Source organism: Salmo salar, chromosome ssa11, assembly GCF_905237065.1.
Source record: "Salmo salar chromosome ssa11, Ssal_v3.1, whole genome shotgun sequence".
NCBI lineage: Eukaryota > Metazoa > Chordata > Actinopteri > Salmoniformes > Salmonidae > Salmo > Salmo salar.
Window position 1 is genome coordinate 32,095,189 of NC_059452.1, and position 14,440 is coordinate 32,109,628.

General features: G+C 43.5%; 1 protein-coding gene across 2 annotated transcripts in view; it reads right to left on the reverse strand.

Annotated features, from left to right (window-relative positions):
- Nucleotides 1-13,424, reverse strand: part of LOC106562499 (spermatogenesis-associated protein 5-like protein 1) — a 16,297-nt gene extending 2,873 nt beyond the window's left edge. The window contains exons 1-8 of one of the 2 annotated variants that reach the window (XM_045689367.1): nt 13,270-13,424; nt 7,599-8,262; nt 6,059-6,244; nt 5,546-5,830; nt 5,191-5,376; nt 1,041-1,199; nt 625-834; nt 198-425 (exon numbers count right to left, since the gene is read on the reverse strand). In XM_045689367.1, coding sequence (XP_045545323.1) covers nt 198-425; nt 625-834; nt 1,041-1,199; nt 5,191-5,376; nt 5,546-5,830; nt 6,059-6,244; nt 7,599-8,228 — 1,884 coding nt within the window. In that variant the 5' untranslated portion in view covers nt 8,229-8,262; nt 13,270-13,424. Of the gene's footprint in view, nt 1-197; nt 426-624; nt 835-1,040; nt 1,200-5,190; nt 5,377-5,545; nt 5,831-6,058; nt 6,245-7,598; nt 8,263-8,761; nt 9,843-13,269 lie in introns of those variants that run through there. The other variant, XM_014127417.2, reaches the window with a different exon arrangement.
- Between the last annotated feature and the right edge of the window lie 1,016 nt (nt 13,425-14,440).

A 14,440-nucleotide genomic window follows, 5' to 3' on the forward strand; every position in this document is an offset into this window, starting at 1 on the left:
ATTGTGCGCCGCCCCATTGGCATCCCGGTCGCGGCCGGCAGCGACAGAGCCTGGGCTCGAACCCAGAATCTCTGGTGGCACAGCTAGCACTGCGATGCAGTGCCTTAGACCACTGCGCCACCCGGGAGGCCGCGGTGTATGTTTCCTTAAACGTCCAGTTCTGATTGGTGCTCTAGTAGTAGGATGTAATGTCTGACATGTTCCTGTTGGTGGCGCTCCTCCACTCCCTCAGCCTGTAGGGTCTTCCCTGCTCCTCTCCTCTCCAGGGTCCTAAAGCCTACCCCGTCCAGCTCATTCAGCAGCACAGACAGGAGGCGGGTCTGGGCACTCTGAGGGACATGGCCTTCTGACCGGGAGCCAATCAGAGAGTCCACCTCATCCAGGAACAGGATGGAGGGAGTGCAGGCCCGTGCCTGACGAAAGAGCTACATACAGGAACACACCTCAAGGTTATACACGTACACACAATAACATCTACCAAAGTGATTATATTGATTAAAGCATGACAGCAACATTCCTCCAAATAACAAAGTTGAACTGCTTCAAAAAATGTCTAACACTGCATGCTAGTACAAGAAAAACAGGAACATTTCGGTTAAGACAAGGGGCTCTCCAAACCCCTACCTGAGCCAGGGCCTTCTCCGAGTCTCCTACATATGGAGAGTAGAGGTCAGCCCCGCTGACTGACAGGAAGGAGCAGTGGGAGGAGGTGGCTGCAGCCCTGACCAGGGTGGTCTTAGCACAGCCTGGGGGACCGTACAGCAACACCCCCCTGGGACGGGACAGACCCAGACGCACAAACGCCTCCGGGTAACGCATCGGCCACTCTATACTCTACAAGGAGGGAGCAGAAACAGAGGACAGGAAGTCATGACAAGTCTCAAATGACACCCTATTCACCTTACTCTCTAGTGCACTACTCTGGAGCAGAGCTGTGTCTGTTGTATCTGTTATTGCCTGCTGCTCTTCAGTGCTTGGTCAAATGAATGAATGAATGAATAAAGGAATGCTGCTGGTTCCCGGTATAGTTCCACCAGTACCTGTTGTAGTTTGACTTTGACTTCCTCCAGGCCTCCTATCTGTTCCCAGGAGACGGCTGGGAGATCTGTCCGTCCCAGACTGCCCCTCAGACAGGATGGACGGACAGTCTTCAGGGCAGACAGGAAGTGTTCCATGGTGATAGCCTGCTCCCCTGAACCCTGACAACACACAGCAGGAGATGGTGACAATAATGTTAAGACTTTATCTCAATGACAATAACCTGGATAGAAGTTAGAACAAGTGTGTGTCGTGTGTGTGGATGATCCGGCTCAAAAGGACCAATATGAGCCGACTTTACAGTGTGTGTGTGTGTCTATGACCTTAATTGTTGACCAGTTGAAAAAGGATTTTAGTGAAATGGATAATACGATCACAGACAAACGCTCAGCTGTACAAATAGCTGTTAATGATGATGGCATATTCAACGAACTGATGAAAACTAACCAAGCGCTCCAGGACAAGTTGTTTACAGAAATAAAGGAATTTAAAATCAAGAAATTCAACCAAGACAAAAAAAGACAAGGCCGAGGATAAAGTCTACTTCTGGAGAAACCCTGACAGAGGAGGTCCTGCTCTTCCTCTCCATGACAGACGCAGGAGGGATGATGATTACTTCCATCCACCGCCGTCTGACCAACACTCTACAACCAGCGCCTCATCGGCTTCCAGTGGTAGTTTTTTACTCAACGAGAGACTGGGCCGACGGAAGTGCGGAGGTGGCCGTGGACACGCGCACCGACGAGATGCCGCACCCGACGGGGTAAGAAGAAACAACTATCAGAGGCAGAGGAGACCGTTCACACGGTCCCAGAACCCACGGGACTGAGTGTCTGAATTTATCAAGCAAGATAGAGTCCTGCCCATGTCTCTTTGCTTAATAAAGGGTTATCTTTGTGCCTACAACACAGTGTAACGATTTTGATGTTAAGGTAGACATGTTTAAGTTTTTTAGAAACATCCGTTTAAGGGAATACTTTAGCTCCCCCAATCCTGACACTTCTATTGAACCAGTAGGTTACTCACCTGCACATACTCCAACTCCTTTTAGAGGTAACAGTTATTTTGTACCTCCAGCCAATCGCAATCACTCTATTGAGACGTATTGCAGACTTGTTGAAAAAGATGTTGTTCATCTCCTTAACAAACAGGAGTCCAAATCTTTCCATAATATACCTCAGGATGAAAAACAAGCTTTGCTTGGTTAACAATCTGATACGTCAGTCCTTATTCGTCCTGCTGATAAGGGTGGGTCGCTGGTACAATCTGATACGTCAGTCAGTCCTCATTCGTCCTGCTGATAAGGGTGGGTCGGTGGTACAATCTGATACGTCAGTCCTCATTCGTCCTGCTGATAAGGGTGGGTCGCTGGTACAATCTGATACGTCAGTCCTCATTCGTCCTGCTGATAAGGGTGGGTCGGTGGTACAATCTGATACGTCAGTCCTCATTCGTCCTGCTGATAAGGGTGGGTCGGTGGTACAATCTGATACGTCAGTCCTCATTCGTCCTGCTGATAAGGGTGGGTCGCTGGTACAATCTGATACGTCAGTCCTCATTCGTCCTGCTGATAAGGGTGGGTCGGTGGTACTCATGGATAGGACAGCTTATGTAAATGAGTGTCATAGACAGCTGCTTGACAACACCTTTTACAAGAAACTCAGAAGTGACCCTACTTCCAAATTTCAGAATACTATCTTTACTGTCCTAGATGGTTATTTAAATTCTGGTCAGATAACCAAAAAAGAATATGACTTTTTGGCTATTCAACACCCTAAAATTGCCACTTTCTATACTTTGCCGAAATTACACAAGAATGTTACAAAACCTCCAGGGCGCCCTATTGTAGCGGGCATTGATGCAGTAACGGCCCCTATTGTAGCGGGCATTGATGCAGTAACGGCCCCTATTGTAGCGGGCATTGATGCAGTAACGGCCCCTATTGTAGCGGGCATTGATGCAGTAACGGCCCCTATTGTAGCGGGCATTGATGCAGTAACGGCCCCTATTGTAGCGGGCATTGATGCAGTAACGGCCCCTATTGTAGCGGGCATTGATGCAGTAACGGCCCCTATTGTAGCGGGCATTGATGCAGTAACGGCCCCTCTCTACTTTTGTTGACTTTTTTATTAGACCACTCGCAGAACAGCTCCCCTCCTTTGTAAAGGACACCAGCAGTATGATCTCAGAACAGCTCCCCTCCTTTGTAAAGGACACCAGCAGTATGATCTCAGAACAGCTCCCCTCCTTTGTAAAGGACACCAGCAGTATGATCTCAGAACAGCTCCCCTCCTTTGTAAAGGACACCAGCAGTATGATCTCAGAACAGCTCCCCTCCTTTGTAAAGGACACCAGCAGTATGATCTCTATCATTGAATCTCTCGATCCTCTGCCTGAGAATATCTTGTTAGTTAGTTTTGATGTTGAGTCGTTATACACAAATATTCCACACGAGGGCGATATTGAAGCTATGGAACATTTTCTTCCGCAACGTGACCCTAATGAACTACCTTCCAGTGCCTGCATTATAACATTGGCTGAAATAGTACTCACACATAACTATTTCATGTTTCTAAATGATTTCTTTATTCAGACGAAGGGTACTGCTATGGGATCCCCCATGGCTCCTAACTATGCTCATTTGTATGTGGGTTACATGGAGAAACAGTCTATTTTCAAGCCTCTCAACAAAAAAATCTTGCCTTACATCATTATTTGGAAACGGTATATTGATGATATTTTTGTTCTATGGAGGGGTGATGCAAAACAGCTCCAGGCATTCCATGCTTTTCTTAACTCTTGTTCTGAACATTTGAGATTTACTATGTAATCTGATACACGTCAAATCAGTTTTCTTGATCTGCCGATCTTGTGTGAAAATAATGTTCTATACACTGATCTTTACAGGAAACCTACTGATCATAACAGTTTGAGGGCTGACCGTTGTCACCCACTTCCCCTGAAAAATTGTTTGCCCTACAGCCAATTCTGTCGAATCAAAAGAATTTGCAAAAAACAATCAGATTTCGAACAGAAATATGGCTGAGACACAAAGAAAGTTCAAGGAGAGGGGTTACAAAAATGATCAGATTAATATTGCCATTGAAAAAATTCTAAACAAAACATGACCTTTTTCAAGGTCAGTCTCGCAAAAAGACGCATTCTTGCGTTCTCACTACCCGCTATTCAAAGTGCTCTGAACAAATTAAAGGAATCGTTCACAAACATTGGCACATTCTAAAATCCGATGATAGTCTCGGTATTGTGTTTTCGGACCTTCCCTTGGTCATATTCTCACGGGGCAGACATCTCAGAGACCAATTGGTACACTCTGATTTACCACCCCAAGATATTCCTGAACAATGTCTATTTGCACCCCTACTGGATGGAAATTACAAGTGTAATGGCTGTGCTCAATGCAATGGCACTTATAAATGTAGATCCTTCAAACACCCACAAACAGGGAAATCGATCCCAATCAGAGGTCTTATTACGTGTTCCACTAAGGCAGTTATTTATCTTATAACTTGTCCTTGTGGTAAAAATGATGTGGGAAAAACAAAGCGTGAATTAAAAGTACATATCTCAGAGCATCGTAGCACCATTAGGTGCAAAAACTTGACTTACCCAGTTGCGGCCCACTTTTTGGAAGCAAACCACTTGATTTCGTCTCTGCATTATATTGGCATCGAACATGTCACCCTCCCTAGGAGAGGGGGTGACCTTGATAATATATTGTTAAAACGAGAGGCTGCCTGGATCTTTAATTTAAAGACCCTTGCACCCTTCGGTCTCAACGTAGACTTTGATCTGAAGCCACTCTTGTGATTATTGTGACTTTGCCATTGTAATTGTTTGTAAGCTTGTGTAGTCTAAAATTAATCTATGATTGTATGATATCCCTTTGTTTTTGGTATGCTGTTCTTTGTATGCCATTTTTATATCAATTAACCAATGATATCAGGCCACACTTGGCCATGATTACAGACACCTGTGTGTCTTCTGACACTATATAAATGAGTCACCCTGCAGTGTTTGTGATCATACCCTGATGAAGACAGCTTGGCTGTCCAAACGTTGGATATTACATTTTTGCATCTGAGCTCCTAGAATGTGCGGCTCTCCCTTATTTTCATGTGTGTCTATGCTTACCTGTGTGTTGTGTCGTATAGCCAGAATGGCAGCCTCACGGCAGAGAGCACTGAGGTCAGCACCCACATACCCTGTAGTCCTCTGGGCCAGCTCTGCCCAGTCCACACTGACACACACTGGCATGGCCCGGCACAGCACTGACAGGATGGATAACCGCTGCTGTGCTGTGGGGGCACCGATAACCACCTGGACAACAGAGAGAGAGAGGAAACAGTACATTACATTACAGACAGGATGAATAACTACTGATGCACCAATGACTACCTGGAGGCAACAGGCACAGGATAGTATGTTACTGTACCTCTCTGTGGAACTTTCTTCTTTGAATTAAGTTTGAATAACAACATTAAGTCACCTCTCTGTCGAACCTCCCGGGCCTCCGTAGCGCCGGGTCCAAGCTGTCCGGCTGATTAGTAGCTCCTATGATGAGGAAGCGATCTGATTGGTCCATGCCGTCCATGAGCGTGAGCAGTTGAGCGACCAGCCGGTTCTCGGGTGCGGAGGATCCAGTCCGTCTGGGACAGAGAGAGTCCAGCTCATCCAGGAACAACACACAAGGCCCTTCCTCTGCCGCTGCCCGCGCCCGACCAAACACCGCCCGCAACCTCTCCTCACTCTCCCCTGGCCGAGACCCTACTACCTGGGGCGTGGAGGAGGCAAGGTAAAGTCCAATTACATTCAGCCAGTATGTGTGTGTATTGTGTAACATCGAGCCCACAAGCTAAACAACATATGTAAGAAGGCTGGGTAAATCTTGCTTCATGTAAGCAAGTATTCAAGTGTTTTGTGTAATACTCTGTGTGTATGTGCATGCATATTTATGTGACTGTGTGTGTTCATGTTTATATGTATATATATGTACTCTTACCTCTGGTCCTCTGACTGTGATGAGGCTGGCCCCCACCTCCCCCACCAGGCAGCGGACCAGCAGGGTCTTTCCGACCCCCGGCGGCCCAGCAAGGAGCACTCCTCTGGGGCAGGACAGACCCAGGGAGCCCAGGGTAGCAGGGTACTGCAGAGGCAGGTGCAACATCTCTCTCAGACACGCTGACACCTGGAATCGCAGACAATAAAGACATGATTAGACAGACACTGAAGGGTCTTTCTCTCCTTCACCTCAATAGTCTACAGTGGCTTCCTCCACTCGTCTCCTCTCCTCCAACTGCTCTGACTAACTGAAGACTTCCGGAGAAAAGAGATTCAAGAGGCATCCTAGAGTCCATATTGCTTTCACCTACTGAGTCACAGAGTAAACGATGTGACAATTGAAATGGACTATTGAGGAGGAGGACAGGAGAAGACGTCACTGTAGATTACTGAGAAGGAGGACAGGAGAAGACGTCACTGTAGATTACTGAGGAGGAGGACAGGAGAAGACATCACTGTAGATTACTGAGGAGGAGGACAGGAGAAGACGTCACTGTAGATTACTGAGGAGGAGGACAGGAGAAGACATCACTGTAGATTACTGAGAAGGAGGACATGAGAAGACGTCACTGTAGATTACTGAGGAGGAGGACAGGAGAAGACGTCACTGTAGATTATTGAGGAGGAGGACAGGAGAAGACGTCACTGTAGATTATTGAGAAGGAGGACATGAGAAGACGTCACTGTAGATTACTGAGAAGGAAGACAGGAGAAGACGTCACTGTAGATTATTGAGGAGGAGGACAGGAGAAGACGTCACTGTAGATTATTGAGAAGGAGGACATGAGAAGACGTCACTGTAGATTACTGAGAAGGAGGACAGGAGAAGACATCACTGTAGATTACTGAGAGAGGACAGGAGAAGACGTCACTGTAGATTATTGAGGAGGAGGACAGGAGAAGACGTCACTGTAGATTATTGAGAAGGAGGACATGAGAAGACGTCACTGTAGATTACTGAGAAGGAAGACAGGAGAAGACGTCACTGTAGATTATTGAGGAGGAGGACAGGAGAAGACGTCACTGTAGATTATTGAGAAGGAGGACATGAGAAGACGTCACTGTAGATTACTGAGAAGGAAGACAGGAGAAGACGTCACTGTAGATTATTGAGGAGGAGGACAGGAGAAGACGTCACTGTAGATTATTGAGAAGGAGGACATGAGAAGACGTCACTGTAGATTACTGAGAAGGAGGACAGGAGAAGACGTCACTGTAGATTATTGAGAAGGAGGACAGGAGAAGACGTCACTGTAGATTACTGAGAAGGAGGACAGGAGAAGACGTCACTGTAGATTATTGAGGAGGAGGACAGGAGAAGACGTCACTGTAGATTATTGAGGAGGAGGACAGGAGAAGACGTCACTGTAGATTATTGAGAAGGAGGACAGGAGAAGACGTCACTGTAGATTACTGAGAAGGAGGACAGGAGAAGACGTCACTGTAGATTATTGAGAAGCAGCCTCTTCCTGGGTCCTCACCTCCTCCAGTCCTCCCAGCAGGACCTGGGGCTGCTCCTGGAGCTGTCCTCTGTAGTACCGGAGGGTCCTCGTCCCCATTATTTCCACCCCTGTCTTAGATGTAACCAAACCAGTCACGGTGGACTCTGGGTTCAGGCTCTCGATGACGATCAGTTTAACGTCCGTGTCATAGTCACCCACATCTATCACGTGCTTCTGGTGGACATATGTCCCTTTCAGCATGTCCTTCACTAGTTCATGGATGAAACTGGGAGGAGTGGTTTTCCGGAACTCCACACTCTGAACCACCACTGTTATTCTGATGCCTTTCAGCTTGGGGCAGGAGACTGGGGTGAGGCTAGGACTTAGGCATGGGCTGGGGGGAAGTGGGCTAGAGCTGAGGTGTGTGGGTGCCGCTTTGTTTAAGATAAGATTTGAAGAACAACATTTCATGTCTATCTGTATGAATCCGTCAGCCAGGTCAGGCCTGGGCCAGGCAGTACAGAGACAGGACCCTCCAGACAGAGCCATCAGAACAGGAGAGCCCAGCCCCAACCCCAGGGAGGACATCAGCCCTGGGCCCAGTCTGACCCTCTGGGTTCCCCGGTCCGCTGGGTCCATTGGCAGCACTCTCAGAGACACCTCCTCCATCGCTGTCACAGCTGGAGAGAAGACACAGGCTTGTCTGTGGGAGGCAGAGATTGAGAGACAGGGATATGGGTTTATTCATCAAGGACTCTCTCACTGAAATACAGACACTAACTGACAGACACACACAATCACATTTACTTTTCTTGTTTATGAGATAAAGATTATTTTCAAGTTATTTTCATCATATATTATTGTTTTTGTTGTAGTTTGTTTTAGTATAAACTTTCAATAATTAACATTCATGACGTGACAATATTTGTATAAATACACATTGCATAATAGAAGGCAGACATTTCAAAGATAAATACTGACATTTCTTGGACAGAGATAATCACCTGAACTTTCATACAGTAAGAAATATTAGATGGCAGACCACTACTGATAAAAAAAGTTATGCTTGTAATTTTGCTTGTATACAGTTGTTAATGACCTTTTTATTTAATGATACTCATTGAGGGCTGTTTTTAATATCTCTTTCAAAGTCTTTTTTGTGATCCCCTTTTCCTGAGGGGAAGAGACAGGCTATTTCTTACCACTGTTTGATGGATGGGTACCTTCGTTGGAGCTGGAAGTGTCTGGGGGCAGAGGAGGGTAGCCACTAGGGAGGTGGGAGGCAGCCGGAGTACTGGCAAGGTTTGGTGGATCGTCATCATGAGCCTCCATTTGAGTGGACCAGTCTGCTGCAGGACCTGTGTCATCAGGGAGGGAAGTGTCTTGTGATGGCTCTTCCCTGGCAGACTCGAAGCTGTCATCGTTCTCCTTGTGGCTGTTGCTCTCGGGTTTGTGATGTTTCTCCTCTTGACCTCTCTGTTCCCTTGTCCTGCAATCCTTCACCTGGTGGTCCATGGCATTACAGATATAGCTGTGGGTGGTCTGTCCTGGGTAGAATATTCTGCTGCTGTGTGGCCACAGTAGGATGTTGTTGGGGATCATGACAGCTTCACCATCAGTTCCTCTATTGGTCCGGACCTTGTACCCCCTTAGGCCATACCCATATCCCATTGTTGTCTACTGGTTTCATGGCAGGCTGAAGGAGAGTGCAATAGCGTTGCAGATACAACTCTGTCATGGTCAGAAACTCTTCCTCTACTTCAAAGGTATAGCCTTCTCATCCACGTTAAATGGGGACTCCGCTCCCAATCACTCCATTTCTGCTCATGTGCATTTTCGTTGCGCCGATTTGGGAGGGTTATGTAGGAATAGTCGTCTGCAGCAGTGATCGAACTATAGGTTTTCTGCCACATCGAGGTAGACAGTTTCATGTTGGATATTCAACGGATATTCGCGCTGTCAAACCTCAATAGCTTTCAAACCACTTGAGCCACAGACTCCAAATAAGTGTCATGATGTTGGAAAAATTGCGCACAACATTGCACAGGTCTTATTTTCACAATATGGACATTAATTTGCTTTCCAAAGCCAATAAACATGTGGAAATGTGAGCAGCATTTTGTATTCCTAGTTGAATTAGTTAGGGAGTGTAAACAAAGTACAAACTTTTTTTACATTTTAATTTCAATAGCTCATTGGTCATGTGACCTACTTGACTCAAACAAGGTCCACTCAGTTGGCCTACACATTGCACACCCTTTAGTTTGCCCATTTTCATCTCACAAGTTTTTACATGAATTTTTCAAAATGTAAAATTTCAATAGCTCCTTGGTCATGTGACCTGCTGACTTCAAACAAGGTTCAGAATGTCCACTGACTATGCCTTCATATCGCACACTCTCATGTTTGTCTACTTTCATCTCATGCTATTAGACTTAAATCTGTAAGCTTGAGACCCAGTAGGTGTGGACATTGCTGTACAGTTGACACCCACTCAATTCTACCACTGACTAGTCTCTCATGCCCCTATGAACGGAGACACAGGGCAATAGTTTTTAATCTAAACCAGACCTTTTTTACTGGAGTACACAAACCCCTAATTGGGGCTCTTTTCTTGACACATAGTAGCAGTTTACCAGATAAGAAGTCAAGAAGATCAAAAAGTATTGTTGTAAGGGTGTATTACATCCTGTGCTGGCCCCATTGTCATATCCATTCTGGATTCTGAGTGGTAAAATGCCTATGTATGTGTATACTGTATGTGGGAATGTCTTTTGTCCGTCCTACATGTAGTGTTGGTACATGGAATATTCCTCAACTGCATAGATCATAAATTGCTATTGCAAATAGAAGTATTATGTTCGACAACTGATATTTTCAGATATTATTTTGACAAACACACTTTAACACACTTTGGTGCTTACAATTCATTCTCTATTGTCATAGACTTGATGGGCACTGTCATCTGTCAGATGTGGCTTTCTTTAAGCACGTACTGATGAAACTGTCACTTCATATTTTTTCTTCAAGTCTACAAACGCTCTACATTTATTCACTCTGTGATAGGGTTGGATCCTATATGCTACTTTTATTATTGTGCTGTAAATGGTTCAGTGCCTATAATTTTGGCTGTGTGTAGAATGGGGCATGAAGGAAATAACCTCTACTAGATTATAGTGATAAGAAAAACAGCATACAATTTTGGCCTGTGTATTCATTTGCCTGTAACTAATCAGAAATCCATTATTTTTACATAAAAAAAGAGAATACTTCAAAATGAGAAGATCCTGCCATGGACAAGATGACTGGGTGGACATAAAGTGGAAAGGTTGGGAAATAACTCACATCATGCAGCAGGACACCTTCAGCTACGGGGTCTTTGTAATGCAGGTTTGATAGTTATATATTCTATAATGAATGGTTAGCTGTTATGTGACAATTAGGTCAAAAACTCTATTTTATTTTTTGGTGTAGATGGCCAAGAAAGTTGCACAGAACTTCCCCGACATCCCCTCCAAAATTGATATAGAACCTTCAGAACCTTCACAAAAACACATGGAGCAACTGCAAAAAGAAATGGCTGAGGATATACTAAAAATGTCTGGTATGTAATGACATTTAATTCAAAGTAAATGTAAATTCTTTATTTTTATGTAGTTGTGTGGGACAGCCATATGTTCAGTTCATGCCTATGATTTCAGAGTTCAACAAAGCCAACAACTGCTTCATATGTGCCACTGATAAAGAACCTGGTTGTGGCCCAAAGACTGACTGGGTTAGTAACTTTATTTAACATGTTCAGAATCTTTTGACAACAGTGACGGCATGTAAGAATTTATGATACAACACAATGGATGGCTAATCCGTCATACTGTATTGATATTATTTATAACGTGTTACGCTTTGTTTTGGATTGAATGTTTTGCATGTCAACGGTGGTTCCATGTGCTGTGCCTAGGAATGAAGACAAAAGAGTTCAACAGAGTAAAGAACACAAACTTGAAGTGCAGTCTGTTGTTGAAACTGTCTGCTATACCTCATCCACACTGAAGAGGCTCTGAAATGTACATCAACCAGGGATAAAGAGAAAGTTAACACTGAAATGTTTCGTACTTATTTGAAGTAAAGTGTCTGACATGTTGGAAAATATTAAAGGTGTACAATTTCTGTTTAATTTGTCAATATTAAAATGTTTATTCATTGATTTACTGGCCACCATTACTGTGGTTACATGTTCAGTATATGTATTGACCAGTGTAACAGTGTAGGTTCCGTCCCTCTCTTCGCCCCAACCCGGGCTCGAACCAGGGACCCTTGCACGCATCAACAACTGACACCCACCGCAGCATCGTTACCCATCGCGCCACTTGCAACGCAAGGGGCAACCCTACTTCAAGTCTCAGAGCGGGTGATGTCACCGATTGAAACGCTATTAGCGCGCACCACCGCTAACTAACTAGCCATTTCACATCGGTTACACCAGCAAACCCACTGCAGCCTACCTCACTAGCTCACTCTCTATCCCTGATTTGGACAATGAATAACATGCCTCTTGTACTTTGCCATTTTCCTTTATGGTTGATATTAACGATGAAAGGAGATATTATCTGTCTCTCTCCTATTGTGTACCACTGTTAAATACTGTGGAAAAATAAAAACAGAAAATAAGTACTTAGAACTAACAATTATTATAGATAAATATTAAAGACAAGGGTAAACACAACACTGGACTGAACCCCCTAATTGACAAACTAATATTAAATGTACAACAATGTAAAGATGCATAACTAGAGGTTATGTAATATGGGTTTATATCCACTGCAAGCTTCTTAGGTGTGTAATTGACATGACCAAGGAGCTATTGAAATGTTACATTTTGAAACATTCATGTAAAATCATGTGAGATGAAAATGGACAAACTAAAGGGTGTGCAATATGTAGGCCCACTGACTGGACATTCTGAACCTTGTTTGAAGTCACCAGGTCACATGACCAAGGGGCTATTGAAATTTTACATTTTGAAAAATTCATGTAAAATCTTGTGAAACGAAAATGGACAAACTAAAGGTTGTGCAATATAGAAGGGTAGTCAGTGGACATTCTGAACCTTGTTTGAAGTCACTAGGTCACAAAGTCATATGACCAATGCGCTATTGAAATTCAAAAATGTAAATAAATAATTTAAAATACTGCCAGATGTAAATCGACAAAAAAAAGTGTGTGCAATGTGTGTCTATGCCATCGGGTTACCTAGAACTAGTTTGGAAAGTTTTAGGAGTAATGGTTAAAGAGCTATTGAAATTAGAAACTGTAGATTTGTCACTATGTTTACGGTCCCTAACTGCTGTTGGTGGACGTAAGGAAAACTACAGGCGAATATCCAACCTCAAACTGTTTTTTTCCTCGGTTTCAGCCACATACTCTCTAGTACTAGGCACCTCTCGTTCCCCAACGAAGCGCAGCCTGATCCAGAGTTGCTAAGCTCGGACTGCAGAGCTCCCAAAATTGGGAGCCATGATGGAACATTTGTTCCATTATAAATTGTGAAATCACCTTCACCATCACCAAAACAGTTTAGCAACCCTATCCCAGCCTGATATCTACATATACTGTCTGGTCACAGTGGCTAGCTGGCGGACTTCTCTAGCTAACAACACCATAAAGGCCACACATATAAAGACACAGTAGCTAGTTAGCTATAGCCACTTACCAATATGAGTACTAAACGATCTTCAACCACGTTTGTTTCACTCTTATTTCACTAGACGAATAGTTTGACAGATAGCTAGACGCGATCATGCTGTATTTCTATGTTTACAGCAGCCATGTGTGTCGAAAATGAGATGGCCAGCAATAAGCATTCCCTCGAAGGATTTGTGGGGATTAGCTGCTAAGGGATTATAATTAAGATATTATTTTACATTGTAGTTTGCTTAGAATGGTAAGACTAGAATATTTGCTCGAGAGTTGTTGATAAATAACTTTGAAGTGATGAAACATCTTGGAAGCAGATGCGCGGAAGTTTCCGACTCTTTAAAACCCCGGTTTTATCACAGTCGCCCAGCTACATAAAGCTATCATTCAAAACATGTCTCACTGGCGTCATCTTGTGTACAACAATATGCAAACAACTTCTGTGCAACATTACATTATTGATGGCGATATAGCTTGTGAAAAAAACATGGGAGTGATTTTAATTACAGAAAGTACATTAATGTCACCAAATCTCGATGAATGTCAGCCTGCAGCGGTATTAATATGGTTATGAGAGATGATATATGCATTGTTGACGTTATAGTCAGAACTAGGAAACTCGGAAATGTCTGACTTGCCTTAACCATACATTGTTTGGAAAAATGCATGGTTAAGTCCTTACAAATATTGTATACCAAACAAAGTTAAGGAAGTGCACTTCAACATTTTACATAAGATATATCCATGTAATTCTATGATATCCAAATTTGTGGCTATTGATGATATCTGCTTTTTCTGTGAAAAATAAGGTGAGAATCTGTCTCATTTGTTCTTTGAATGTAAATTTGTGTCAGAATCTTGGGAAAACCTTGCAAAATACTTATTTACCATTATGAACACTACCTATGTTTTTGACATGAAATATATATGTTACTATTGCAATGATAACAAGACCACTGAAATGATTGGGAATTATTTTATTCTAGTTGCCAAATACTTCATACACAAACAAAAATTCCAAAATTCTATACCAAAATGACATTTTTTTTATTGAATTTAAGTATTTTATTAAAACATTAACCCTAGTGAACAATAACAAGAATAACATATTCCTAAATCATTACAATAAGATTTTTTACAATTGCACTAGAATTGTTTATTTTTTTTATTTTTTTTTGTTTGTTCCA